Raw genomic sequence first — 26,915 nt, 5'->3', positions numbered from 1 at the left:
AGCCTTAGTAGAGGCCCTGCCTGGCATACCATGGGTACCCAATGACTGTCGGGAGCATCTTTCCCAAGAGAACATAAGTTCACCTCTGTACTTTTCCTGGGAGGAAGGCAGCTGGTGGCAACCTGGACCAGGCGCTACCAGCTAAGGAGAGGTGGGCCATCTTCAGCCCGCCCTGCCAGCTCGTTTCTTCCCCTATTTCTTTCCAACTCCCTGCCATGAACACCTGTCTCCATAGCTCCCATTGTCTTCATCACCAGCCCCCTTCATCCCCGCTCTCACCCCACTCCATTCCACCCCCAAAGCATCCCACCTCCTGGCCTTTTTGCTCATGCTGTCCTCTCTGCCTGAAGCACCCTTCACAGCCACCCCCTGCTTGTGTTATTCCCACTCATTCCCTAAGACTCAGTTAAGTGTTCCAGGAAGTCTCAGTCTCCACTCTCCAAGCCAGGCGGGTTTCCCTCCCATCTGCTCCATAATACCCTTTGCACATGTGCCCCTGCAACCCATGTTGCATCGTGCTTCATGTGTGAATTCACCATCAGACTCAGGGGTCAGCTGGGTATGTCATGTCTATGACTCTAATGCTTCCCGTGTGCCTGACATAGAGCAAATGCTTAATAGTAGTGGACCCGAGAACTAAGGAACCCTTCCAGAGGTTGGAGGGTTGGGCCAAGCTGGGTGTGGATGGCCCAGGCATACTCGTTTTTCTCCTTCCTTCCCCTCCGGTGCCATCCCCTTCATCCCTTCTGTTTTTTTTTTTTTGTTTTTTTTTTTTTTTGAGGCGGAGTCTCGCTCTGTCCCCCTGGCTGGAGTGCAGTGGCGCGATCTCGGCTCACTGCAAGCTCCGCCTCCCAGGTTCCTGCCATTCTCCTGCCTCAGCCTCCCAAGTAGCAGGGACTACAGGCACCCGCCACCGCGCCCGGCTAATTTTTTGTATTTTTAGTAGAGACGGGGTTTCACCGTGGTCTCGATCTCCTGACCTTGTGATCCGACCGCCTTGGCCTCCCAAACCTTCGTCCCTTCTGAAGCTGAGTCCATGTACCTACTGCATCTAGGCAGAACAAAAAACCTGCCTGTCGCCTTCTGTGTCCATTCTGACCTCCCTGTAGCCTGAGATTCTTTGGGCCTGAGGACCCTCCTGAGCAGGTGGGTTAGGGGAGAGACACATGCCTCTCCCTGCCTGTTTCCTGATGTGTAAAATGGCATGGCTAAGGATGCCATTCATATTGACTGAGGCTTATATGACTCCCAGGGCTTCTCAGATGACCAGGGGGTTGGGAAACACAGGGTGTTGTGAGCGGGGCAGTGACCAGAGTGAGGGAAGTGAGACAGTCACCTGGAGTGCAGTATTTAAGGGAAGGCATCAAAAACTTAGCAATCAAGATAAATAATATTGGCCAGGCATGGTGGCTCACACCTGTAATCCCAGCACTTTGGGAGGCTGAGGCAGGCAGATCACCTGAGGTCAGGAGTTTGAGACCAGCCTGGCCAACATGGTGAAACCCTGTCTCTACTAAAAATACAAAAATTAGGGAGGCTGAGACAGGAGAATCACTTGAACCCGGGAGGCAGAGGTTACAGTGAGCCAAGATCGCGTCACTGCACTCCAGCCTGGGCAACAGGAGCAAAACTCTGTCTAAAAAAAAAAGAAAAGAAAGAAAATTAGCCAGATGTGATGGCACGTGCCTGTGATCCCAGCTACTGGGGAGGTTGAGACAGGAGAATTGCTTGAACTCAGGAGGCAGAGGTTGCAGTGAGCCAAGATTGTGCCACTTCACTCCAGCCTGGGCGACAGAGCAAAACTCGGTCTCAAAAACATCAATAAATAAAAAATAAAATAAATTAAAATAATATTGCATTAACTTTTTGTCTTAATTACTGAGCTTTTTGGTATCCCCTAATATTCTGAGCTGGAGGTGAGTGGCTCAGTCACCTCATCCTAGTGGAGGATGTCACAGACAAGGAGGGGGTGTCAGGGATGTCAAATGTTCTGCAGTGCTCGAGTCCAGCCCCCAACACCGATAGCGCCCCTATTGGTAATGTGTAGGTATAGGAACAGTGCATGAAAAGTGATGAAGGCCGGGCGCGGTGGCTCAAGCCTGTAATCCCAGCACTTTGGGAGGCCGAGACGGGCGGATCACGAGGTCAGGAGATCGAGACCATCCTGGCTAACACGGTGAAACCCCGTCTCTACTAAAAAAATACAAAAAACTAGCCGGGCGAGGTGGTGGGCGCCTGTGGTCCCAGCTACTCAGGAGGCTGAGGCAGGAGAATGGCGTGAACCCGGGAGGCGGAGCTTGCAGTGAGCTGAGATCCGGCCACTGCACTCCAGCCCAGGCGACAGAGCGAGACTCCGTCTCAAAAAAAAAAAAAAAAAAAAAAAAAAAAAAAAAAAAAAAAAAAAAAGAAAAGTGATGAAAAGTGAAATTAACATTCCTGTAGCCAATTGCTCACTCTTGCCAAAGTAAATTAGAATCAAAGTGTCAGAAGTCAGTGTCAGGGGCACTGGTTAAAAGGCTTTTGGGTCCCTGCCAAGTGTTTCTGGAAGCTGCATCTTTCTCGTTGACATTTCCTGCCTGGAGGTCAAAGGCCTTGTTGACTTTGTGTTTCACACAGTGAACCACACAGCTGGAGATTGTTCAATTTCTGCCCGGTTTGCTTCAGTGCTCCGTAAGTGTCCCGTGAGTGGCTCCTGTGGGTGAGGCACAAGGCCCTGCAGGGTGGGTGCGGTGGGGAGCAACGTAGACCCAGTCCCTGCCCCCACCACAGCTCAGGGGTTTGGGGGAACAGACCCTAAGGTCGGTCACAGTGGTGCCCACACTGAGCTACACACTGAGATAAAGGCTTTTCAGGACTGGGTGTGGTGGCTCACACCTGCAGTCTCAGCACTTTGGGAGGCTGAGGCAGGCGGATCACTTGAGGCCAGAGTTCGAGACCAGACCGACAAACATGGTGAAACTCTGTCTCTACTAAAAATACAAAAATTGGCCAGGCGTGGTGGCCGGCACCTGTAATTCCAGCTACTTGGGAGGCTGAGGCAGGAGAATCGCTTGAACCTGGGAGGCAGAGGTTGCAGTGAGCTGAGATCGTGCCATTGCATTCCAGCCTGGGTGACTGACCGAGACTCCATCTCAAAAAAAAAAAAAAAAATCTTTCCAACCTTAAAGTAAACAAAGATAGGACACAAAAAGAACAAACTGTAGGAAAAAATATATATATAAACTGGACTTCATCAAAACTAAAACCGTTTGCTCTTCAAAAGATACTGTTAAGAAAATTGTGCCTGGTGCGGTGGCTCACACCTGTAATCCCAGCACTCTGGGAGGCCGAGGCAGGCAGATCATGAGCTCAAGAGATCAAGACCATCCTGGCCAACATGGTGAAACCCTGTCTCTACTAAAAATACAAAAATTAGCTGGGCATGGTGGCACGTGCCTGTAGTTCCAGCTACTCAGGAGGCTGAGGCAGGAGAATCGCTTCAACCTTGGAGGTGGAGGTTGCAGTGACTGAGATTGTGCCACTGCACTCCAGTCTGGTGACAGAGTAAGACTCCATCTCAAAAAAAAAAAAAAAAAAAAAAAAAATTGGTTTGGATGCAGTGTCTCACGCCTGTAATCCCAGCACTTTGGGAGGCTGAGGTGAGTGGATCGCTTGAGGTCAAGAGTTCAAGATCAGCCTGGCCAACACGGTGAAACCCTGTCTCTACTAAAAATGCAAAAATTAGCTGGGTGTGGTGGCACACACCTGTAGCCCCAGCTACTCAGGAGGCTGAGGCAGGAGAATCACTTGAACCTGGGACACGAAGGCTGCAGTGAGCTGAGATTGTGCCACTGCACTCAGCCTGAGCGACAGAGTAAGACTCTGTCTCAAAAAAAAAAAAAAAAAAAAAAAAAAACAGAAAGAAAGAAATTGCGATTTAGGGGTCATGCAGCCCCTGGCTGCAGGAGTCTGAAGCTTCCCAGATTGCTCCTGGGGATAACATCACAACTGCAAAACCTAAGACCAGTGCTTGAGATATTTTGTAGACTCTGAACTCCATGGATCAGCTGACACCACCCAGACTGGTAATCTGGCTCAACCACTTCTGCCATCCCACCCAGGAATAGCGGACAGCAAGAAAACCTCACTTCAACCCCTTATGATTCCGTCTCCAATCTGACCAATCAGCACTCCCCACTTCCCCAGCCCCTACCCGCCAAATTGTCTTTAAAAACTCTGATCCAAGGCCGGGCACAGTGGCTCAAACCTGTAATCCCAGCACTTTGGGAGGCTGAGACGGGTGGACCACAAGGGCAGGAGATTGAGACCATCCTGGCTAACACGGTGAAACATTGTTCTCTACTAAAAAAAAAAATACAAAAAAAAAAAAAAAAACTAGCCTGGCGAGGTGGCAGGTGCCTGTAGTCCCAGCTACTCGGGAGGCTGAGGCAGGAGAATGGCGTAAACCCAGGAGGCTGAGCTTGCAGTGAGCTGAGATCCGGCCACTGCACTCCAGCCTGGGCGACACAGTGAGACTCCATCTCAAAAAAAAAAACAAAACTCTGATCCCCAAATGGGAGACTGATTTGAGTAGTAATAAAACTCCGGTCTTCCACGCAGCCAGATATGCGTGAATTAGTCTTTCTCTATTTCAATAGCCCGTGTTTTGATAAATCGGGTCTGTCTAGGCAGGGGGCAAAGTGAACCCATTGGGCAGTTACAGTGGCTGAGGTCAGTCAGTGAAGGAGAATGATTTGAGACCAGAAAGTGGGTAAGGGCTAGGCTTGGAAGGGCCCTGTAGCCACCTCAGGGGCTCACCTTCATCTCCAAGGCCTGAAGGGTTTTTGTGGGTTTTTTTTGTTTGTTTTTTTTTTTTGGGGTTTTTTTTGTTTTGTTTTGTTTTGTTTTGAGACGGAGTCTCGCTCTGTCGCCGGGGCTGGAGTGCAGTGGCCGGATCTCAACTCACTGCAAGCTCCGCCTCCCGGGTTTACTCCATTCTCCTCTCCTGTAACTGGGACTACAGGCGCCCGCCACCTCGCCCCTCAGCCTCCCAAGTAACTGGGACTACAGGCGCCCGTCCGGCCTCGCCTGGGATTACAGGCTAGTCCCAGCCTTTGTTTTTTTGTTTTTTTTAGTAGAGACGGGGTTTCAGGCTGGAGTGCAGTGGGGTTAGCCAGGATGGTCTCAATCTCCTGACCTCGTGATCCGCCCGTCTAGTTTTTTTTGTATTTTTAGTCGGCCTCCCAAAGTGCTGGGATTACAGGCTTGAGCCACCGCTCCCAGCCTTGTGTTTTTTTAATACCAAGTTTCGCTCTTGTCACCCAGGCTGGAGTGCAATGGCATTATCTCACCTCACTACAACCTCCACCTCCCGGGTTAAAGCGATTCTCTTGCCTCAGCCTCCCGAGTAGCTGGGATTATAGGCATGCGCCACCACACCCAGCTAATTTTTGTATTTTTGGTAGAGACCGGGTTTCACCATGTTAGCCAGGCTGGTCTCGAACCTCTGACCTCAGGTGCTCTGCCCACCTCAGCCTCCCAAAGTGCTGGGATTACAGGCATGAGCCACTGCGCCTGGCCAAGGGGCTGCAGGGTTTTAAGCAGAGTTGGCAGTAGGGCAAGATCAGGCTTAATGGATCCTAAAGATCAGTCACCTACAGTGTTGAAAAGGAATCTGAGGTCTGAGCTGGACCACAGGTGGCGGTGGATGGTGCAGGGATGGAGATGAGGGTAAATGGTCAGGTTAGAGAAACAGTAAAGGGGTAAAGTGAGTGGGACTTGGTTGTGGATTGGTTGTGAAAGAGGTGAAGGTCAAAGAGACTCATGGGATTTGGCTCAGGCACCTAACTAGATGTGGAGCTGTAATTTGCTCAAGCATGGAGCACATAAGGTATCCCAGGTTTAGGAGGGGCAGCAGAGGACAGTGTCAACGGCGAGTTCTGGTCAGTGTTGGGTTTTAAGATCCTTTGAGGCACAGAAGGATAGGTTCCAGGTTGAATATCTGGACTGGACATAAAAGGCACCGGGTCGCGAGTATACAGGATGAGGTTGGAGTCACAATGTGGAGTGAGAAGAGGGAGGGTGAAGGTCGGAGGCTGTGAAACTCCACTCCACCGTCCACAGATCAAAATTAAACAAGGCCAGGTGTGGTGCTCATGCCTGTGATCCCAGCACTTTGAGAGGCCAAGGCGGGTGGATCACCTGAGGTCAGGAGTTCAAGACCAGCCTGGTCAACATGGTGAAACCCATCTCTACTGAAAATACAAGAATTACCCGGGTGCAGTGGTGTGCACCTGCAATCCTAGCTACTCAGGAGGCTGAGGCAGGAGGATTGCTTGAACCCAGGAGGTGGAAGTTGCAGTGAGCTGAGATTGTGCCACTGCACTCCAGCCTGGGCGACAGAGCTAGACTCCGGCCAACTGAGTACATTTTACCTAAAGCACATCAAGGGCTGCCCAGGTAGGGGAAGGGGGAAAAACCTGAAAAGGGCCTGCAGTTCTGAGGGCCACATGCAGAAGTGGTGGGTGTCCTCTCACCTGCTCCCAGGGCTGAGGGGTCTGCCTGCTCCCCTACATGGGACTGCCTGGACTCCCACCCGCAGGCTCAGCCCTCAAAGCTCGAGACTTTCATTGGAAGCGCTCCTGGGAAGGGAAAGCGCAGAAACAAGGGATCCTCAACCTCGGCCTCTGCGCCTTCCCCACCCCACTTCCTGGGAGGTGTGGTCTCTTTATGGCGTGTTATCTCCGCCCCACGCCCGGGGCCCTAGACCCTGAGCAGGGAAAATCAGAAGCTAGAAAGAAGGCATCCCGGTTGTGCAAATTTCCGACACGTGGATATCCCGCGGCGCTTGCGTCCGGAGCCGGGCCCGGCTGCTGGACGGTGCCCGGCCACGCCCGCCGCCCCTCCCGAGGCCTGGCCCCTTCCCCACCCGACGGAATCCAGGGGAGGCTGGAAGGTGGGTCCCCGCCCACGCGGCCCTGGGCCGGCCCTGCCTGGCCGCGGCGCCTGACCCTGTTCCGCAGTCTTCGTCGCGACCCGCCCGGGCCGCAGGACGCCGCGCTCGGGGAGCTGAGCCACCTCTCCGCCAGGCCCGTGCGAGCGGGTGAGCGGGCTGCCCGAGCCCCACTGCCTCGGACGCGTCCCCTCCTCGCCCAGTCCCCGCTAGTGCTGTCGCAGACCTCCTGCCGGGGCCCCCATCCCTTCCCTCTTGGGCGGGCTCAGTAGCGGTGAGGATCTAGAAGAGTTTTCCTGTCCTGGTCCTGGACTGCCCCGGGGCCTGGGGTGATGACCCCCAAACCCGAGCGCGCTCGGACTCCTGGCCCGAAATTCCAAGGCGGACACAGCCCGGGATCCTAGCAGCCCCACTCAGAGGGGCTCTGTCCCGGGGAGGGAGGGAGAGGGAATGGAAACCATATTCCGGGGCAGGACTGCGGGAATGGGCAGGGCGAGAGTACGGCCTGAGGTCCCAGTTGCCTGTCCCAAACCCGTGCTGGTCTGCAGGAAATGTGGGGGAACAAGGGGAAGGGAGGGAGTGACTTGCCCCAGCCACCCTACCTCTGTGGCTGCCTCCTTCCTCCTTGGGCCAGCCACAGGGTTGAGAGTTCCTCAGCCCCAAGCTCAAGCCTGCCCTTGCTGCTCTCTGCTGGGCAGCAGCCCTTCTGCTGCCCGCCTGGGTCCTGGGCACCAGCCCAGAAGCCTGCTTGATATGGGAGTGAGGGAGGGGTCCCCAGGGCCTTCCTCATTTCCAGCCCGGGACTCTCCCACCGGGAAGAGGAAGAGGAAGCCCCCTGGACTCTGGACACCAGGCCCCTAGCCCGAGACACCTGGATGAGAGCATCCGCTCTCCCCTGTGACCAGGCCTTCGAGGTCCAGGGGCAGGGAAGGGATTCCCAGGGCCTAGTGAGGCCCCTGTTATCAGATGAGGCACCCTGAAAACATAGGCTGGTCTTGCGTGAGATGGGAGAAAGACCAGAAATATCACCTAAACTTCTCTCTGCCCACACATCCAACTTCATGGCACTGGGCTATGAAGCCGGTCTCATTGGGCCTAGGGGTCCTTGAGGCAGCCCCTGGGGCCCAACCTCACCCCTAGTCCCAGCAAGTGAGAGCGAAGCAACTTGCCCTGTCTACCTCGTTGCCCAAAGCACACACCAGGCAGTGACCATGATTCATGGTTCCCAGTACAAAGAAAAGACCACTTCCCTGCTGGGGCAGAGGCCAAGCCAGAGCCCTCGCCCCATCACCTCTCTGCCCTGCTTGAGTCTGGAATGGACCTCCCTGCCTGGAAGCTGCATGGCCTTTGGTCCTGGGCCTGCCTGCCCCCTGGGGAACACAGGTGGGTCACGTTCATCTCCTCTTTTGTGCTCAGCCGGAGGCTGGGTGCGGGTTCATGAACAGGTTCTTGCTCATAGTGTGGAAGAGGGTAGCAGGGTGGAGGTAACGATAGACAAGGGGGTGATCCACTCCTGTGTGGTGTGAAGACCACTATTAAGGTGAGAAAACAGGCCGGGCACGGTGTCTCGCCTGTAATCCCAGCACTTTGGGAGGCTGAGGCAGGCGGATCACTTAAGGTCAGGAGTTCAAGACCACCTGGCTGACATGGTGAAACCCCATCTCTACTAAAAATACAAAAATTAGCCGGACATAGTGGCATACGCCTGTAATCCCAGCTACTTTGGAGGCTGAGGCAGGAGAATTGCTTGAACCTGGGAGGCAGAGATTGCAGTGAGCTGAGATTGCACCACTGCACTCCAGCCTGGGAGACAGAGCAAGACTCCATCTTGGGAAAAAAAAAAGGCAGAAAACAGGAAGGAGGTGCAGCCCAGCCTGGGGTGGGAGTCAGGGTAGCTCTCAGGGATGCTGCTACAGCTGAATCTTTTTTTTCTTTTCATTTTTTTTGAGATGGAATCAAGCTCCACCTCATGGGTTCATGCCATTCTCCTGCCTTAGCCTCCGAAGTAGCTGGGACTACAGGTGCCCGCCACCACGCCCAGCTAATTTTTGTTTTTTTTTTTTTTTTTTTGAGACGGAGTCTCGCTCTGTCGCCCAAGCTGGAGTGCAGTGGCCGGATCTCAGCTCACTGCAAGCTCCGCCGCCCGAGTTTACACCATTCTCCTGCCTCAGTCTCCCGAGTAGCTGGGACTACAGGCGCCTGCCACCTCGCCCGGCTAGTTTTTTTGTATTTTTTAGTAGAGACGGGGTTTCACCGTGTTAGCCAGGATGGTCTTGATCTCCTGACCTCATGATCCGCCCGTCTCGGCCTCCCAAAGTGCTGGGATTACAGGCTTGAGCCATCGCGCCCGGCCAATTTTTGTATATTTTTTAGTGGAGATGGGGTTTCACCGTGTTAGCCAGGATGGTCTTGATCTCCTGACCTCGTGATCCGCCAGCCACGGCCTCCCAAAGTGCTAGGATTACAGGCGTGAGCCACCACACCCAGCTGGGCTGAATCTTCTAAGACTACTCAGGAGCTGTAGTGAGAAGCAGGGAAAGAGTAGAACAAGGAGTTTGATCTGTACCTGCCTGTGAACAATTAACTGAAATAACTCACAACCTTTGGAGCGGCCTAAGGGCTGAATTTTTTTTTTTTTTTTTTTTTTTGAGATAGAGTCTCACTGTCACCCAGGCTGGAGTGCAGTGACGTGATCTCGGCTCACTGCAAACTCCACCTCCCGGGTTCAAGCGATTCTCCTGCCTCAGCCTAATTTTTTATTTTTAGTAGAGACAGGGTTTCACCATATTGGCCAGGCTGGTCTCAAACTCCTGACCTCAGGTGATCTGCCTGCCTCGGCCTCCCAAAATGCTGGGATTACAGGTGTGAGCCACCGCGCCCGGCAGGGCTGAATTCTGAAAGATCAGTTGACTGGAGAAACCGCTTGATGGGAGGGGAAGCTGGACAGCCGACTGGGCATCCACACCGTGTATGTGACCTGGGACTTGCTGGGAGTGGGAGAGGAGACATGGAAGTCTGCAGCGGGGGTCCCAGAGAGAGGCGGGGGAAGGGGGTCCTCAGACCTCGGCAGCAGGGCTTTTTTTTTTTTGGAGACGGAGTCTCACTCTGTTGCCCAGGCTGGAGTGCAGTGACATGATCTCGGCTCACCACAACCTCCACCTCCTGGGTTCAAGCGATTCTCCTGCCTCAACCTCCCGAGTAGCTGCGACTACAGGCGAGCCCCACCATGCCCGGCTAATTATTGTATTTTCAGTAGAGACGAGTTTCACTATGTCGGCCAGGCTGGTTTCAAACTCCTGACCTTGTGATCCACTGCCTCAGTCACCCAAAGTGCTGGGATTACAGGCGTGAACCACCGCGCCCGTCCTGGCAGCAGGGCTTCTAGCGTGCAAAGGTACATAAGGATTCCTGGGCTCGGATTGGCCTGGGACCTGGAGAGAGGAAATGGTCAGGAACAGCCAGCTCCACTGAAAGGTTCCAGAGGGAAAGTGGGATCCAGAGTGAAGGTCACAGGAGCCTGGGCAAAGTCCCCAAAAACATTGCCCCAAAAAGTGGATGCTGAGAAGAGCTCTTCTCATAGAAAGAGACTTCTCCATAGACTTCTTCCCGGCAGAGCAAGAAGGGACAGGGCCAGGCAGTGGGGAGAGGGAGCGGGGCTGGGGTCCAGCCTCCAGGCCTCCCAAATGCCGCCAGGGCCTCCGGGCCTGGGAGTGCCAGGGCTGGGTGGCAGGGAACAGGGAAAGGCAGGAGGAAGCCAGGAAGGCTGTGGCCTTTGCGGGAGGAAGAGGTGAGAGTGTCAAGTGGGAGAGTGGAAGAGCTGGGGAGGAAGGGCGAGTTATGGAGCAGGGCTGGAACCTTGACACTGGGGCAACACAGAGGATCAGGTGGCGCCTGTGGCCTTTTCGTTTGCTGAGGGAACAGAAATCCTGGAAGAGGCGAGGGCTAGTTTGCTGGAGAAGCCTTATTTGCTATATTGCCTGGCCTGGAACTGGGCCAGGAGGAGGGCCGGGCTGGGAGGATCTCTAGCCAGAGGTCCTATGCAGAGGGCAGGAGGGCAGGCAGTGCTCTGCCCCTGCATGTGGGTCACACACCCTCACACCCTGGGACTGCGATGAATGGGACGGGTCACCTTGATGGGACTCCCAGGGTCCTCTGGGAGGGTGGAGGATTGGAGACCTCGAAGGAGGCAGTTCAGGGTGGAGCCGGCTTAGGTGCTGCTTTAAAACTAGGCCTGGAGGGAAGCAGTGGGGTGCTGGGCTTGGCAGGAAAAGGGGGTTTCATATTTCTGGTAGTTTTCTGAGTTTCCTCGGAGCTTCCCAGGACCTGGGGTGAAAGGGAGGGAGGCTGTGGGAACAGCAACCCCAGGATGCGTGGGCTTCACTGAGGTGGAGGCTGCTCCCTTGCAGTGCCTGCTGTAGCCTAGACCCCCAGGCGGTGAGGTCTGAGGGGTCTGGGGGGGCAGGGAGCAGGAGGCAGGATGGGAGGGGGTTGAAAAAAGGGGTCCAAACTTGGGGAGGGGACTTTGGGACTTTGGAGGCCTGGTTATGGCAGCTTCTGTGATGAGGGGAGTGGCCTGGGTTGTGTTGAACTAAGATAGGACTGGCTGCACCTTGCTGAGCCAAGGACGTGAGGTGGGTGGGTGTGTGTGCGCACAGGCACATGTGCATGTCTGCATAGTGTGTGACTGTGTGTGTCTGTATGTCTGTGTAGCATGTGTGACTCTGGGCATGTCTGCATGCATGTACGTGTGCGTGTGTCTCTCTGTGTGTGTAACTGTGTGCGTGTCTGCTAGTGTGTCTTACGTACCTGCTTGTATGCCTCTGTGTGTGAGTTTGTATGCTTGAACTGTGTGTGACGGTATATATCTCTGTGTGTTGGTGTGACTGTCTACGGATCTGTGTAGTGTGTATCTGTCAGCGTCTCTTCATGTCTCTGCACTTTTTTGAGTGTCTATGTAAGTGTGTGTCTTTTTCTTTTTCTTGAGACGGAGTCTTGCTATGTCACTGGGCAATCTCGGCTCACTGCAACCTCCGTGTCCTGGGTTCAAGCGATTCTCCTGCCTCAGCCTCCCAAGTAGCTGGGATTTTTGTATTTTTAATAGAGATGGGGTTTCACCATGTTGGCCAGGATAGTCTCGATCTTCTAACCTCATGATCCGCCTGCCTCGGCCTCCCAGAGTGCCGGGATTATAGGTGTGAGCCACCGTGCCCAGCCAAGTGTGTGTCTTTATATGAGTTTGTGTGCCTGTGTGGTCTTTGTGTGGGTCAGTGGATCTCTGTGTGTGTAACTATCTGAGTGTGTGTGTGTGTGTGTGTGTCTGTATGTTTCTGTGCTGTCTGCGTGAGTGTGTGCTGTGACTGTGTCCGTGTGTGACTGGGTATGTGTCTGTATCTGAGTGCCACTGGGGGTGTGTGTGTGTGTGTGTGTGTGTGTGTGTGTGTGTATTATTCCATGTGACTGAGTAACTTGAGTCTTGGCCTTGAGCTCTGTGTGAAAGGAGTATTGCAGGGGGATTGCAAAGGGGCTGATGGGAAAGGCGTGGGGGTGTGTGGGTTGATGAGGCCCATGCCTTCTCTAAAGCTGCTGGTTGGGTCCTTGTTCAACTCTTTTGTGTATGCTCCGTGGCTGCGCCCAGCACCGGCCTGCTCATTCGGGCCTTCACAACAGCACCAATAGTAACTTTGCTGCCTCTGAGGCATTGTGAAAGTCTGTGTTCTTATGCAGGAACTCTGGGCAGGAGTGTCTGAAATGTATCCGTGTGTGCATTTGGGGGCGTTGGAACCACACTGACCCCAGAGGTCTGCTGCATTCTACAAGCAGTGACTGAGTGGGCCAGGAGGTCCCCCTGCTGACTTCTAAGTGATGTAACAATTAGAAACAATTGCACCCCATTGCCTGGTGCCACCTGCCCTGCCCCGTCCTGTCCTTCCTGTCCTTCCTGCCACCTCCTGCCAGGCTGGCTCTGGGAAGTGGGTGAAAGGAGATGCCAAGGCCAATGCGTGGGCCTCTGGCCACCTCCCAGGGGCGGTGCCCCTCTGTGACACCTGGTACTTGGGTGTGAGGAAGGGACTGCTTAGCTGCTGAGAGAAGGTGGTAGGTGGGCCAGGAAAGACGGGCAGCCTACTGAACACCAGGCTCCATTCTGTCGCCTCTCCAGGCAGCAGCCACAGTGGCAGTGAGGCCGTGGCAGCGTCGGCAGCAGAGGATGCCCCAGGCCCTGGAGCGTGCAGATGGCAGCTGGGCCTGGGTGGTGCTGCTGGCCACCATGGTGACCCAGGGCCTCACCCTGGGCTTCCCCACGTGTATCGGCATCTTCTTCACTGATCTGCAATGGGAGTTCCAGGCCAGCAACAGCCAGACCTCTTGGATCCCCTCCATCCTTATGGCTGTGCTCCACATGGCAGGTGAGTGGCCTGGGGAGGGGCTGATGAGAAAGGCCTGGGGGTTGCAGGGAAGCCACAACCCTTCTGGTTCCCTCTCTGGCCTTCTGGTTCCCTCTCTCTGAGGCCACAGGCTTTGCCTCCTGGGTGAATTCCTAAGGTTTCACCGGATTTCACCAGGGGCCCCTGGCTGGAATCCAGCTGGACTGGGCTGGAGCTGGAGAGAGAGTGGGGAGGTGCCTGGGTTACAAAGCCAGGTGGAGCCTTGTGTCCTTTCTGTGGGATCCATTCAGACACAGGTGTAGGTGTGCTGGGGCACACAGTGCCAGGCTGGGAAGAGCGCTGGGGCCAGCCCACCAAGGCTCTCCTGCTTTCCAGCTGGCCAGTCTCTCTGAACCTGGGTTGCTTCCTCTGAAGTCTGAGGGTAATGCCTGGCATCCCGCCCAGCTCCCACGTGGAATAGCAAGGAAGACCACTGTCTTCCCTGGAGGTGCTGGGAGCTGGGAAGTGTATGCGGCTGTGAATTATTAATATTTTGGAGACCCTCACTGGGGCAGGGAGTGGCTTCAGGATAGGAAAGGGGATGTAAGGAAGACACCAGGAATGGCCGGGCGCGGTGGCTCACGCCTGTAATCCCAGCACTTTGGGAGGCTGAGGTGGGCGGATCACCTGAGGTCAGGAGTTTCAGACCAGCCTGACCGACATGGAGAAACCCTGTCTCTACTAAAAATACAAAATTAGCCGGGCGTGATAGTGCATGCCTGTAATCCCAGCTACTCGGGAGGCTGAGGCAGGAGAATCGCTTGAACCCGGGAGACAGAGGTTGCGGTGAGCCGAGATGGTGCCATTGCACTCCAGCCTGGGCCATAAGAGCAACTGTCTCAAAAAAAAAAAAAAAAAAAAAAAAAAAAAAAAGAAGACACCGGGAACAAGAGAGGGACAAGGCCAGGAGCCCCAGCTCTCCCGGGACTCCTTGCAGAGAAGAGGTTGCTAAGTGGGAGTGAGGGAGGAAGGCAGCCCCTGCCTGCCCCTTCTCCTGGCTCTGTCACCACAGGCCTCAGAGGCCCCTGTTTCCTGGCTGACTTTTCCAGGAGCGTGACTGCCTCACCCTGACCCCAGCGTTGGGAACAGGGCAGAGGGAGGGTTCTCTGGGCTCCTTGGGAGCTCTCCAGGGAGACTGCATAGACCCCAGCCTTGGAGGGGCCTGGAGCCCAAGCTGATGGCCCACAGGCCTCTGCAGGCGTGTGTCTGCTGGCCGCAGCTGCCCATCTCCCCGGCTAGCTCCCGGTTACTCCCTCCACTTGCCACCAGCAGCCTGCTTATTATTCCAGGTCCTGCCCTCAAACTGGGAGGGAGGTTGGGCTGGGAGAGAGCGTGACCCTCCCGGGTGAACTCTGAATCTGCCACATGGCCTCTCGCCTGCAGGGTTGGGGCAGGGAGTGGGAATCCCGGAGGACTTCTTCTCACACAGGCAGAGCAGGGTGCCTGGGCCAGGGGCTAGGAACCGGGCATCTGGTGGGGAACCTACTCCCCAGACAACTCGGAGCTCACCACCCACAGCAGGCATCTCAGCAGCTCCATCAGCATGGGATTCCTGGCTGGCCATCTCTCTCATATACACATACACGTGCATGAGCCCGTGCTCATTCAGAGTACTGTAGACATTTTCTTCTATCTATGTTTATTTATTTATTTGCTTATTTTTGAGACAGAGTCTCATTCTGTCACCTGGGCTGGAGCACAGGGGTATGATCACAGCTTACTGCAGCCTTGACCTTTCAAGCTCAAGCGATCCTCCCACCTCAGCCTCCCGAGTAGCTGGGACCACAGGTGTGCACCACCATACCCAGCTAATTTTTTTTTGAGACGGAGTCTCGCTCTGTTGCCCAGGCTGGAGTGCAGTGGTGCAATCTCGGCTCACTGCAACCTCCGCCTCCCGGGTTCAAGCAATTCTGCCTCAGCCTCCTGAGTAGCTGGGACTACAGGCGTGTGCCACCACGCCTGGCTAATTTTTTGTATTTTTAGTAGAGACAGGGTTTCACCGTGTTAGCCAGGATGGTCTCGATCTCTTGACTTTATGATCCGCCGGCCTTGGCCTCCCAAAGGGCTGGAATTACAGGTGTGAGCCACTGTGCCCAGCCCATACCCAACTAATATTTTTATTTTTTCTAGAGACAGGGTCTCACTATGTTGCTCAGGCTGGTCTCAAACTCCTGGGCTCAAGTGATCTACCTGCCTGAGCCTCTCAAAGTGCCAGAATTACAGACATGAGCCACGGCACCTGACCACAGTATTGTAGAAATTTTTAAACATGATGAATCAGGGATACTTTCACTGATCCTTTCAAGTGTCCCTGCCCCTACATACACCTCTTAGAGGTAAGGATAGCAAGCAGGCACAAAATACAAGACCTGCTCAAGGCTGAAGAGTGAGTTCACGGCAGAAGGAGCGCCCTGCAGAGGAAACGCCCTGCCTGCCGCCCAGCCACACCACCCTCAGCTATGCAGCTGGCCTGCAGCCCCGTCCCCACCCCCAACCCTATGACTCAGGGCTTTCCTCAATGTCACCTTCCCTAAATCAGGCCAGAGTCTCTGGCATGGGGAAGATCTGTGGGTCAGTCCTTTCCAGAGCCACCTGCCCCTTTACAGTGGCAGAGACGCCGGGCCACCAGCCTCTGCTTGATTATGTCTGAGGATGGGCTGCTCACTTAGTCTGTCACTTTTTTTTTTTTTTCAGAGGAGTCTCCCTCTGTCACCCAGGTTGGAGTGCAGCAGCGTGATCTCTGCTCACTGCAACCTCCACCTCCCGGGTTCAAGCGATTCTCCTGCTTCAGCCTCCCTAGTAGCTGGGATTGCAGGCACCTGCCATCACACCCGGCTAATTTTTGTATTTTTAGTAGAGACGGGGTTTCACCATGTTAGCCAGGCTGGTCTGGAACTCCTGACCTCAGGCGATCCATCTGCCTTGGCCTCCCAAAGTGCTGGGATTACAGGTGTGAGCCACCGCACCCGGTCGGTCACTCCATCACTTTTTTTTTTTTTTTTTTGAGATGTAGTTTCACTCTGTCACCCAGGCTGGAGTGCACTGGGTTCCGCCTCCTGGGTTCAAGCAGTTCTCCTGCCTCAGCCTCCCAAGTAGCTGGGATTACAGACATGCACCACCACGCCTGGCTACTTTTTATATTTTTAGTAGAGATGGGGTTTCACCATGTTGGCCAGGCTGGTGTCGAACTCCTGACCTCAAGTGATCCACCCACCTTGGCCTCCCAAAGTACTGGGATTACAGGCATGAGCCACCGCACCTGGCCTACTCTGTCACTTTTATACTCACACTGGCTCACACCACACATCCCCCCTCCACCACAGACACACACAAGCACCTCATGCACACACACTTCCTCTGTCCCTTTAGTTGCACTCTCAGAGAGTGAGTTAGAGAAGCTCCCCATGTCCTTGGGTGAATGGGGTCCCTGTGAGATGCCAAGGAGCAGTCTGCAGCTCTTTTCTATTTTTTTGGGGTGTGGATTGGTGAGAAAGCAGCTGGGAGCCAGGCAAGGAACAGGGCCCTGTCCACAGTGAACCAAACCTAGGGGTAACTTCATGTTCAGAGGCACAGAAAGAAGCTCCTGTGGCTTGGTCCTAGTGGTGCAGACTTTGGTGGTGCTGGAGGTGGTGCGGGAGGAGAGAACCTACCCTGCCTGATTTTCTTTTTTTTTTTTGAGACTGAGTCTGGCTCTGTCGCCCAGGCTGGAGTGCAGTGGCCGGATCTCAGCTCACTGCAAGCTCCGCCTCCCGGGTTCCCGCCATTCTCCTGCCTCAGCCTCCGGAGTAGCTGGGACCACAGGCGCCCGCCACCTCGCCCGGCTAGTTTTTTGTATTTTTTAGCAGAGACGGGGTTTCACCGTGTTAGCCAGGATGGTCTCGATCTCCTGACCTTGTGATCCGCCCGTCTCAGCCTCCCAAAGTGCTGGGATTACAGGCTTGAGCCACCGTGCCCGGCTCTGCCTGATTTTCTGCAGAACACTCTAGAGGCCAGTGCAAGGAGGCGCAGAGGGGCCCAGGGCTCCCCTCAGCTGTAGGGCTGAGAAGGTGGTGGAAGGGTGGGAGGGATCTAGCCAGTCTTCCTGAGGATGCTGGGGGTGGGGGTGGAGCAGGTAAAACAGGATCTGAAGGTGCACACTGTGGTCTAGATGTCCTGGAACACTACCCTGACTCCTCCCACCAACAGACCCCCAGCGAAGTCGGGGAGGTCGTGAACTCATGAACCAATCTTGTTTCACCCAGACAGAAGGAGCAGCCTCAGTTCGGTGCAGTGCAGGGTCTTGCTCCACCTTTCTGGGAATCCTCATCAGGGTTAAACATCACCCAGTCTGAATCCTTTGTAGGGGAAAAAACTGAGACACGGAGAGGGATCAGGCCTCGCTCAGGCCACGTGGCAAGTCCGTGGCAGGTGGGTATATCAGAATCCAGGCCTGCTCCTGCCCTTGAAACCACCTGACTAGTTCCTGCTGACACTGCCCTCCCCCAACCACTCTCCTCCTCTCCCGCCACCTCCTCATTCAGCTGCTACCTTCGGGCTGTCTTCTCCCACAGGGCCCCTGTGCAGTATCCTGGTGGGACGCTTCGGCTGCCGAGTGACCACGATGCTGGGAGGTGTGCTGGCCAGCCTGGGCATGGTGGCCAGCTCCTTCTCTCGCAACCTCAGCCAGCTCTACTTCACAGCAGGATTCATCACAGGTGACTATCACTTCAGCTCCAGAATTTATAGGCAGCTGCTAGAAAGCGCCAGGCACAAGCGGACAGGGCAGGCAGGCCTCTTAATCTTCTGGAACTGCTGGCTGGGTGCGGTGGCTCACGCCTGTTATCCCAGCACTTTGGGCGGCTGAGGCGGGCAGATCACCTGAGGTCAGGGGTTCGAGACCAGCCCAGCCAATGTGGTGAAACCCTGTCTCTACTGGAAAAAAAAATACAAAAATTAGCCAGGCTTCATGGCAGGCCCTTGTAGTCCCAGCTACTCGAGGCTGAGGCAGGAGAATCACTTGAACCCGGGAAATGGAGGTTGCAGTGAGCCAAGATCGCACCACTATACTCCGGCCTGGGCAACAGACCAAGACCCCATCTCAAAAACACAAAAAACAAAGTGCTGGGATTACAGGTGTGAGCCCACCACACCCAGCCCTTCCACAGCATTTTGTTCTAAGGGGACTAGAGGAATAGACTATACCCGGAAGTGGTTATGACGTCAAGAGAGTTTTTTTTTTTTTTTTTTGTAATGGGAGAAATAACTAAGGAGAATGATCTAGGAAAGAAGAGAAAAAGGATGACTCAGGAGAGAGGGGACTTGCTAGAGGGGTGCCTCTGAGTGGAAAGGATGTAGGGCAGAAGGGAGGGACAGCCACTGGGGGAATGGGCAAGCCATTGTCACCAGTGGGCAGGCATGTGGGCAGCCAAGCATGAGGATGGGGAGGGGGTGTTGGGTGCACAGAGGAAGAGACCCAATAGTCACCTAGCAGGGCAGGCAGGGCACGATTGAGGGAGCTGTAGTGGCGTCACAGGCAGCCTGAGGGCCCGCCTGAGGCCATGATCACACACGATTGACAGCTTTCTCTCCGGCATGCTCAGGTGCGCAGGTGCAGACACTGAGTGGGTGGGAAGCTGGGAAGGCCCCTCTGGAGAGGTGGTGTCTGAACTGAGAGGAGAGTGGAGGAAGCAGATTCCAAGCAGAAGGAACAGCAGCTACAAATGACCTGAGGTCCCTAAGGGCAGCTTCATGTTCAGAGGCAGAGAAAGAAGCTCCTGTGGCTTGATCCTAGTGACAGGGAGCGGCCTGAGATGGCATCGGAAAGGTGGGCCGGAGCCAGACCACAGAGAGCCTTCCAGGGCATTGTGGAGACTGTGGATTTTTTTGTCAAGTGTGATGGGAAGTCTTTGGAAGGTGTTAAGCCAAGAGAGACTTAATCCAATTTGGGGTTTGTTTGTTTTTGAGACAGAGTCTGACTCTGTTGCCCAGGCTGGAGTATAGTGGTACAATCTTAGCTCACTGCAACCTCCACTTCCCAGGTTCAACTGATTCTCCTGACTCAGCCTCCTAAGTGGCTACTACAGACTACAGGCACCTGCCACTAGGCCTGGCTAATTTTTTTGTATTTTTAGTAGAGATGGGGTTTCACCATGTTGGCCAGGCTGGTCTCAAACTCCTGACCTCAAGTGATCCACCAACCTTCGCCTGCCAAAATGCTGGGATTACAGGCATTATCCACCATGCTCGGCCCAAATTGGGTTTTTAAAAGATAACTCCCGTGCTACACCTAGGGGAATAGGGATGCCCTGGCAGCCTTGGGAGGGCTGATCTGGGGTGCGGTGCTTACAGGGAGGTGGCAAGGCCAGCTGATTCCATCTTCAGTCCCCGGGGACTTGGAGCTGGGTGTGGACTAGAACCAGAGGAGGGCAGGTGTGTGAAATGACCCCTGACCCCACCCCTGGGTGCAGGTGGAAGGCCCCACTGTGCCTCCAGGCTGGTATCCCCTCTTGCCCCATAGGCCTGGGCATGTGCTTCAGCTTCCAGTCAAGTGTCACGGTGCTGGGCTTCTATTTTGTCCGCCGGCGGGTGCTGGCCAACGCACTGGCCTCCATGGGCGTCTCCCTGGGCATCACGCTCTGGCCACTGCTCTCCCGCTACCTCCTGGAGGACCTGGGCTGGAGGGGTACCTTCCTTGTCTTCGGCGGGGTCTTTCTCCACTGCTGCATCTGCGGGGCCATCATGAGGCCTGTGGCCACCAGTGTGGCCCCTGAGACCAAAGAATGTCCCCCACCACCTCCCGAGACACCTGCACTTGGCTGCGTGGCCACATGTGGCCGGACCATCCAGCGCCACCTGGCCTTCGACATCCTGCGGCACAACACAGGCTACTGCGTGTACGTACTGGGTGTGATGTGGTCCATCCTGGGCTTCCCACTGCCACAAGTCTTCCTGGTGCCATATGCCATGTGGCACAGGATGGACGAGCAGCAGGCAGCCCTCCTCATCTCCATCATTGGCTTCAGCAACATCTTCCTGAGGCCCCTAGCCGGACTGATGGCAGGACAGCCAGCTTTTGCTAGCCACCGCAAGTACCTGTTCAGCCTGGCATTCCTGCTCAATGGGCTCACTAACCTGGTGTGTGCGGCATCAGGTGACTTCTGGGTGCTCGTGGGCTACTGCCTGGTGTACAGCGTGTCCATGAGCGGCATCGGCGCCCTCATCTTCCAGGTTCTCATGGACATCGTCCCTATGGATCAGTTCCCCAGAGCCCTGGGACTCTTCACTGTCCTGGATGGCTTTGCTTTCCTCATCTCCCCACCACTGGCCGGTGAGGAGCTGGGAGGGAGGGTAGCCAAATAGTGTGGTACAAGGGGAACAGTTTAGACAGATCTGGGCCCCGTCCAGCATCTCCAGAGGTTTGTGCTACAGCTGATTTCTCACCTGGCACTCAGAGTATGAACAGTTAAAAGCATGGGTTTGTGACTGAATGCGGTGGCTCACGCCTGTAATCCTAGCACTTTGGGAGGCTGAGGCAGGTGGATCACGAGGTCAGGAGATCGAGACTAACCTGGCTAACATGGTGAAATCCCATCTCTACTAAAAATACAAAAAAATTAGGTGGGTGTGGTGGCGCGTGCCTGTAAGTCGCAGCTACTCAGGAAGCTGACACAGGAGAATCGTTTGAACCCGGGAGGCGGAGCTTGCAGTGAGCTGAGATCACGCCACTGCACTCCAGCCTGGGTGACAGAGACTCCATCTCAAGAAAAAAAAAAAAGCATGGGTTTTGTGTACCAGACCTCAGTCCTCCATCATCCTCCCTGTACCTCCTTTTTCCTTTTTGTTGAGACAAGGTCTCGCTCTGTCACCCAGGCTGGAGTGCAGTGGTGCAGTCACAGCTCACTGCAGCCTCAACCTGCCAGACTCAAGAGATGTTCCCACCTCAGCCCCCCAAGTAGCTGGGACTACAGGCACATGCCACCACACCCAATCAATTTTTTTTTTTTTTTTTTAATGGAGATGGGGTTTCACCATATTTCCCAGGCTGGTCTCAAACTCCTAGGCTCAAATGATCTGCCTCCCTTGGCCTCCCAAAGTGCTGGGATTACAGGCCTGAGCCACTGTGCCTGGCCACCTCCTTTTTCCTATCAGTAAAGTGGGGATAAATAGAATCTACCTCCAAGGAAAGCTTAGGAGAGAGTGTGGTGTGCAGTCAGCATCCTGCAGAGTTTCCTGTAATGATCATCATCCTGGTTCTCCTGCTTCCTGCCTGTGGGACCCGGGCAAGTCTTTTTCCTTTTTTGAGCCACAGTGCCATCTGCAAAATGCAGAAGAGAACACCTGCCCTAACCATTTATTCAACTCTGCCAGCCTCTGGGTATGCATGGGGATCAACAGGTCTCCATTCCCAGCCTGACCAACATGGCGAAACCCCATCTCTACTAAAAATACAAAAATTAGCTAGGTGTGGTGTGCGTCTATAATCCCAGTTACTTAGGAGGCTGAGGCAGGAGAATTGCTTAAACCCGGGAGGTGGAGGTTACAGTAAGCCAAGATCACACCACTGCACTCCAGCCTGGGCGACAGAGTGAAACTCCAACTCAAAAAAAAAAAAGGTCCCCATCCTCTGGGGGATTACCTTCTAGGGCAGGAGTCAGGAGTGAAAACAAAGAGACACATCCACAACCATAGTGGTGATGTATGACGCGAGGGAAACCGAATAGGTAAGTAGAGGTGCATGTGAGAGGCAGCTGAGAGCGTGAGATTCCGAGCAAATGAGGGCAGGTTTGTAAAGCCCTTGATAATAGGGAGCAGTAAGACAACACAAGGCGGCGGTTATTAGAGTAGATCCAGGAGGTTGAGTTCAGCCCAGTGGGGACTCCGTCCAAGTGTGGCATTGGAAGTCCCAGTTTCCAAGGGAATTCTTTTTTTTTTTTTTTTTTTTTTTTTTTGAGGCAGAGTCTCACTCTGTCACCAGGCTGGAGTGCAGTGGAGCGATCTCAGCTCACTGCAACCTCCGCCTCCCGGGTTCAAGCAATCCTCCTGCCTCAGCCTCCTGAGTACCTGGGACTACAGGCACGCGCCACCACACCCGATTAATTTTTGTATTTTTAGTAGAGATGGGGTTTCACTGTATTGGCCAGGCTGGTCTCAAACTCCTGACCTCGTAATCTGCCAGCCTCGGCCTTCCCAGAGTGCTGGGATTACAGGTGTGAGCCACCGCTCCCTGCCTTAGTTTTTGTATTTTTAGTGGAGACAGGGTTTCACTATGTTGGCCAGGCTGGTGTCGAACTCCTGACCTCGTGATCCACCTGCCTTAGTCTCCCAACGTGCTGGGATTACAGGCGTGATCCACTGTGCCCATCCAGGGGAATTTTTTTTTTTTAATGGAGTCTCACTGTGTTGCCCTGGTTGGAGTACAGTGGCACAGTCTTGGTTCACTGCAACCACTGCTGTCCGGGTTCAAGCGATTTTTCTGCCTCAGCCTCCCAAGAAGCTGGGATTACAGGCGCCTGCCACCGTGCCTGGCTAGTTTCTGTAATTTTAGTAGGAACAGGGTTTCACCATCTAGGCCAGGCTGGACTTGAACTCCTGACCTCGTGATCTACCCACCTCAGCCTCCCAAAGTGCTGGGATAACAGGCGTGAGCCACCATGTCAGGCCCCAAGGGAATTCTTTAAGCAAACAAGTGGGGAGAGCTCTTCAGAAGGAGGCACGGGTGAGACCTGTAGGGTGGCTGAGCAAATATCCCAGACTCCACTAGTTCCCTGCCACCACATGCCCTTAAGTTCTCTTGTAGCCTGAAGATTCTTCCTGCCCAGGCCAGAGGAGGTTTCGTGTTTCTTCCCCTCCTCTCATTCAGCAAGTATCTGTTGAGTGTCTACTGGGTGTCAGCCACAATTCCTAGTGCAGAAGAAACAAAAATAAAATCCCTGCTGTCAGGGAACACAGGGTTTAGTTGGGGGGAGGCCTGGTAGCACTAGCCTAACTTGATCTCTGTCCCCCAGGGTTGCTCCTGGACGCCACCAACAACTTCAGCTATGTTTTCTTCATGTCCAGCTTCTTCCTTATCTCAGCTGCCCTCTTCATGGGTGGCAGCTTCTATGCCCTGCAGAAGAAGGAGCAGGGCAAGCGGGCTGTCGTGGCAGATGCCTTGGAGCAGGATATTTTCTTGGAAGCCAAAGATGGTCCTGGGAAGCAGCGGTCCCCTGTGATCATGTATGTAACCAGCGTCTAAGACCCAGGGGTCACCTGTGTGACCAGTGTCTGAGTCCTGGGGTCACTGAGTGAACACCGTCTCAGCCCAGCCCAGGAGGGGGACCTTCAGCTCCTTCACCAGGGGCTTGCGTGAAGCGCAGCCCAGGAAGCCCGGGCTGTCCAGGCTCTGCAAGCTGGGACTCTGCCAGGAACTGGGACCTTGGAGGATGGCCTCTGAAGACGCCCTGAGAAACTTTTTTTTTTTTTTTTGAGGCAGAGTTTTGCTCTTGTTGCCCAGGCTGGAGTGCAGTGGCACCATCTCGGCTCACCGCAACCTCTGCCTCCCAAGTTCAAGTGATTCTCCTGCCTCAGCCCCCCAAGTAGCTGGGATTACAGGCATGCACCACCACTCCTGGCTAATTTTGTCTTTTAGTAGAGACGGGATTTCTTCACGTTGGTCAGGCTGGTCTCGAACTCCTGACCTCAGGTGATCTGCCCACCTTGGCCTCCTAAAGTGCTGGGATTACAGGCATGAGCCACTGTGCCTGGCCAGAGGAACCCTCTTCTAACTAGCAGAATCCAGGAGCGGACCCTCCCAACTTTTTTCCTTGGGCACCAGGGTACTCGGGGCCCAGGAAGCCAGGTCTGAACCCTGCTCAGGTTTGTCCCGGCCGGCTCAGCGCAGCTGGCTGTGTGTTGCTGCTCCTACAGCTGAACGCACTGGACCTTCTAGTACAGCCTGGATACCTCCATCATTTCTTTATCTTTCTCTGGCCTCCAGACAGTTCTGAAGAGCTCACCTTCCTCCAGGTTCCTCCTGCCCTGCTCTTCCCAAGTGACCCAGCCCTCACCTGTAGGGCAGCCAAGGCTGGTGGTGCTGCTGCCCCCACGAAGGTCACTGGACCTCGCACTGATGGTGAGAGGCAGTGCAGAGGTCCAGACTGAGGAGTTGGCTGGCTGGATAGGGACAGATTAAAGGTTGAGTGGCACGCCCATCCTGGCGCCTGTGTGGAGAACAGGAGGGGGGCCCCTGGCTTGGATCCTAAAATCTGAGGGCGCCCCCTGCAGTCTCAGCAGGACCCGCTCTATCTAGGGGCTTCCTCCTTCCTTTCCCCACCCTGTTTCCTTGGCGGGGAGGATTAGTGCTGGCTGGGGGAAGCCAGACATTTGACTGACGGAGAGGAAGGCTTGCCAGGCAGCCTGAAGACTGCTGTGAAAATGGGGCTGCTTTTGCAAGAGAAGTTCTTTTACTCCCCATTCCTGCCCTCTGGAGGCCCCCCTTCTCCCTGCCGTGTTAGAGGTGTCAACCCTGGGGTAAGTGGCTGGCTGGACTCACCCCTGCTGCCTGTTCGCCTGTGCCTGTGACCTGGAGGTCTGAGCTCCCGCCACACACAGTTTACTGGTGCCTTTCCCTGAAGTCACCACCCAGGGGCTGGCTGTCATCAGCCCGTTCTTGTCCCAGCAGGGTACCGAGGGAATGAGAAAACAGAATGTGTTTGAATTATACACAGAAATGTTCCCTGCAGCAGGTCATAAACTCTGTGAACTAATGAAGCTGAAAAACAGCGCTGGAGTGCGTTTCCCCTCACCCTTTCCTCCCAGCTCAGCAAGGGGTGCTCAGGTTCAGGGTGATGTTTGTTGATTCAGGCTCAACCAGGCTCTGGCAAGAAAACCTTATCAGATTTTATTTTCATGAACGGGTGCCAGTCTTCCTGCCTGCCATGTCCAGCTGGCGTCAATAAGCATCTTTGGGGATGTCCTGCCTCCTCCAGGACCAGCCATGAGTGCCTCTTATAGCCAAAGGCAGTACTGCAGGCCAAGCAAAGGGCTCTGGGCTGGAATAGCCCTCCCTGAGTGCCTTGGACTCCACCACTATCTGCCATGTGACTTTGGGCAAATTGTTGACCACCTCTGAGCCTTGAAAAAGTAGCAGGTTACTTTGTTAGAGCGAAATAATAAAATTTAATTTTAAAAAAGAAAATGTAGGAGGTTTGTCTGGATGAGCTAGTCTCTTCTAGTTGAAAAGTCTGTGGCCGGGCGCGGTGGCTCACGCCTGTAATCCCAGCACTTTGGGAGGCCGAGACGGGCGGATCACGAGGTCAGGAGATCGAGACCATCCTGGCTAACACGGTGAAACCCCGTCTCTACTAAAAAATACAAAAAACTAGCCGGGCGAGGTGGTGGGCGCCTATAGTCCCAGCTACTCGGGAGGCTGAGGCAGGAGAACCCGGGAGGCGGAGCTTGCAGTGAGCTGAGATCCGGCCACCGCACTCCAGCCTGGGTGACAGAGCGAGACTCCGTCTCAAAAAAAAAAAAAAAAAAAAAAAAAGAAAGAAAAGTCTGACTTGGTGAGCGTCTGGAAGACGCCACTGCCTTCTGGCTCCCCACCCAGTCTTACTCTTGGCAGCCATCAATAGCACGCGCTCTGAAGGGAGAGTGCTTGCATGTACTTTGCCAAATCCTGTCTCCTCCATCTCAGTTGAATGGAAAAGGAGGGAGGTGGGGCTGGTAGATAGGTGCTTTTGGTGCTAGTATCCACCAGGTTTTGTGTGCATCCCGTAATGAGCCCACTTCCTGAAAACATTTAAAGAAAAAAGATATCAGCTGGAGATGGTAGTGCCCACGTGTAATCCCAGCTACTTGGGAGGTTGAGGTGGGAGGATCACTTGAACCTGGGAGTTTGAGGCCAGCCTGGGCAACACAGCAAGACCCTGTCTCTTTAAAAAAAAAAAAAAAAAAAAAAAAAGGCCGGGCATGGTGGCTTATGCTTGTAATCCCAGCACTTTGTGAGGCCAAGGCGGGTGGGTCACTAGAGGTCAGGAGTTCAAGACCAGCCTGGCCAACATGGCAAAACCCCATCTCTACTAAAAATACAAAAATTAGCCAGGCATAGTAGCAGGAGCCTGTAATCTCAGCTACTTGGGAGGCTGAGGCAGGAAAATTGCTTGAACCAGACAGGCAGGGGTTGTGGTGAGCTGGGATCATGCCACTGCACTCCAGCCTGGGTGATGGAATGAGACTCTGTCTCAAAAAAAAAACACAAAACACTTTGGGAGGCCAGAGCAGGAAGATCTCTTGAGACCAGGACTTCAAGACCAGCCTGGGCAACACAGAGACCCTGTCTCTACAAAAAAATTAAGGGGAAGAAAAAAAAAAAGCCAAGTGTGGTGGATCATGCCTGTAGTCCCAACACTTTGGAGGGTCAAGATGGGAGAATCACTTGAGAGGCCACCCTAGGCCACATAAGGAGACCTCCATCTCTACAAAAAATTTTAAAATTAGCTGGACATGGTGGCACAGGCCTGTGGTCCAAGCCACTCAGGAGGCAGAGGTGGGAGGATCCCTTGAGCCAGGAAGTTCAAGGTTGCAGTGAGCTGTGATCACACCAC

General features: G+C 54.4%; 3 protein-coding genes across 12 annotated transcripts in view; 2 read left to right on the top strand and 1 right to left on the bottom strand.

Annotated features, from left to right (window-relative positions):
• Positions 1–26,915, bottom strand: part of ATP5PD (ATP synthase peripheral stalk subunit d) — a 221,631-nt gene that overhangs the window by 51,350 nt on the left and 143,366 nt on the right. The window contains exon 1 of one of the 8 annotated variants that reach the window (XM_050764474.1): positions 17,832–17,835. The exons of 6 other annotated variants lie outside the window; for them this stretch is intronic. The gene's annotated coding sequence lies outside the window, so the exon portion shown is untranslated. Of the gene's footprint in view, positions 1–17,539; positions 17,544–17,831; positions 17,836–26,915 lie in introns of those variants that run through there. One more of the 8 variants, XM_050764483.1, reaches the window with a different exon arrangement.
• SLC16A5 (solute carrier family 16 member 5) lies at positions 6,773–25,726 on the top strand. 3 transcript variants are annotated; one of them, XM_050764324.1, is made up of 6 exons: positions 6,773–7,081; positions 8,161–8,314; positions 13,089–13,335; positions 17,904–18,047; positions 19,850–20,659; positions 23,337–25,726. In XM_050764324.1, the coding sequence occupies exons 3-6, from the start codon at positions 13,137–13,139 to the stop codon at positions 23,564–23,566; spliced, it is 1,383 nt and encodes a 460-aa protein (XP_050620281.1). In that variant the 5' UTR covers positions 6,773–7,081; positions 8,161–8,314; positions 13,089–13,136; the 3' UTR covers positions 23,567–25,726. The 3 variants fall into 3 exon arrangements, with proteins under 3 accessions (XP_050620281.1, XP_050620280.1, XP_050620282.1); XM_050764323.1 differs by lacking the exon at positions 6,773–7,081 and having other exon boundaries at positions 7,090–8,314; XM_050764325.1 differs by lacking the exons at positions 6,773–7,081; positions 8,161–8,314 and adding an exon at positions 17,696–17,760 and having other exon boundaries at positions 13,259–13,335; positions 23,337–23,646.
• Positions 20,696–26,915, top strand: part of MRPS7 (mitochondrial ribosomal protein S7) — a 172,036-nt gene continuing 165,816 nt past the window's right edge. The window contains exon 1 of the mRNA XM_050764436.1: positions 20,696–20,705. The gene's annotated coding sequence lies outside the window, so the exon portion shown is untranslated. The remainder of the gene's footprint in view (positions 20,706–26,915) is intronic.

Source organism: Macaca thibetana, chromosome 16 (genome assembly GCF_024542745.1).
Source record: "Macaca thibetana thibetana isolate TM-01 chromosome 16, ASM2454274v1, whole genome shotgun sequence".
In the NCBI taxonomy this organism is placed as follows: domain Eukaryota; kingdom Metazoa; phylum Chordata; class Mammalia; order Primates; family Cercopithecidae; genus Macaca; species Macaca thibetana.
The sequence above is the reverse complement of the archived record's forward strand: the minus strand, read 5'-3'. Positions and strand labels throughout refer to the sequence as shown.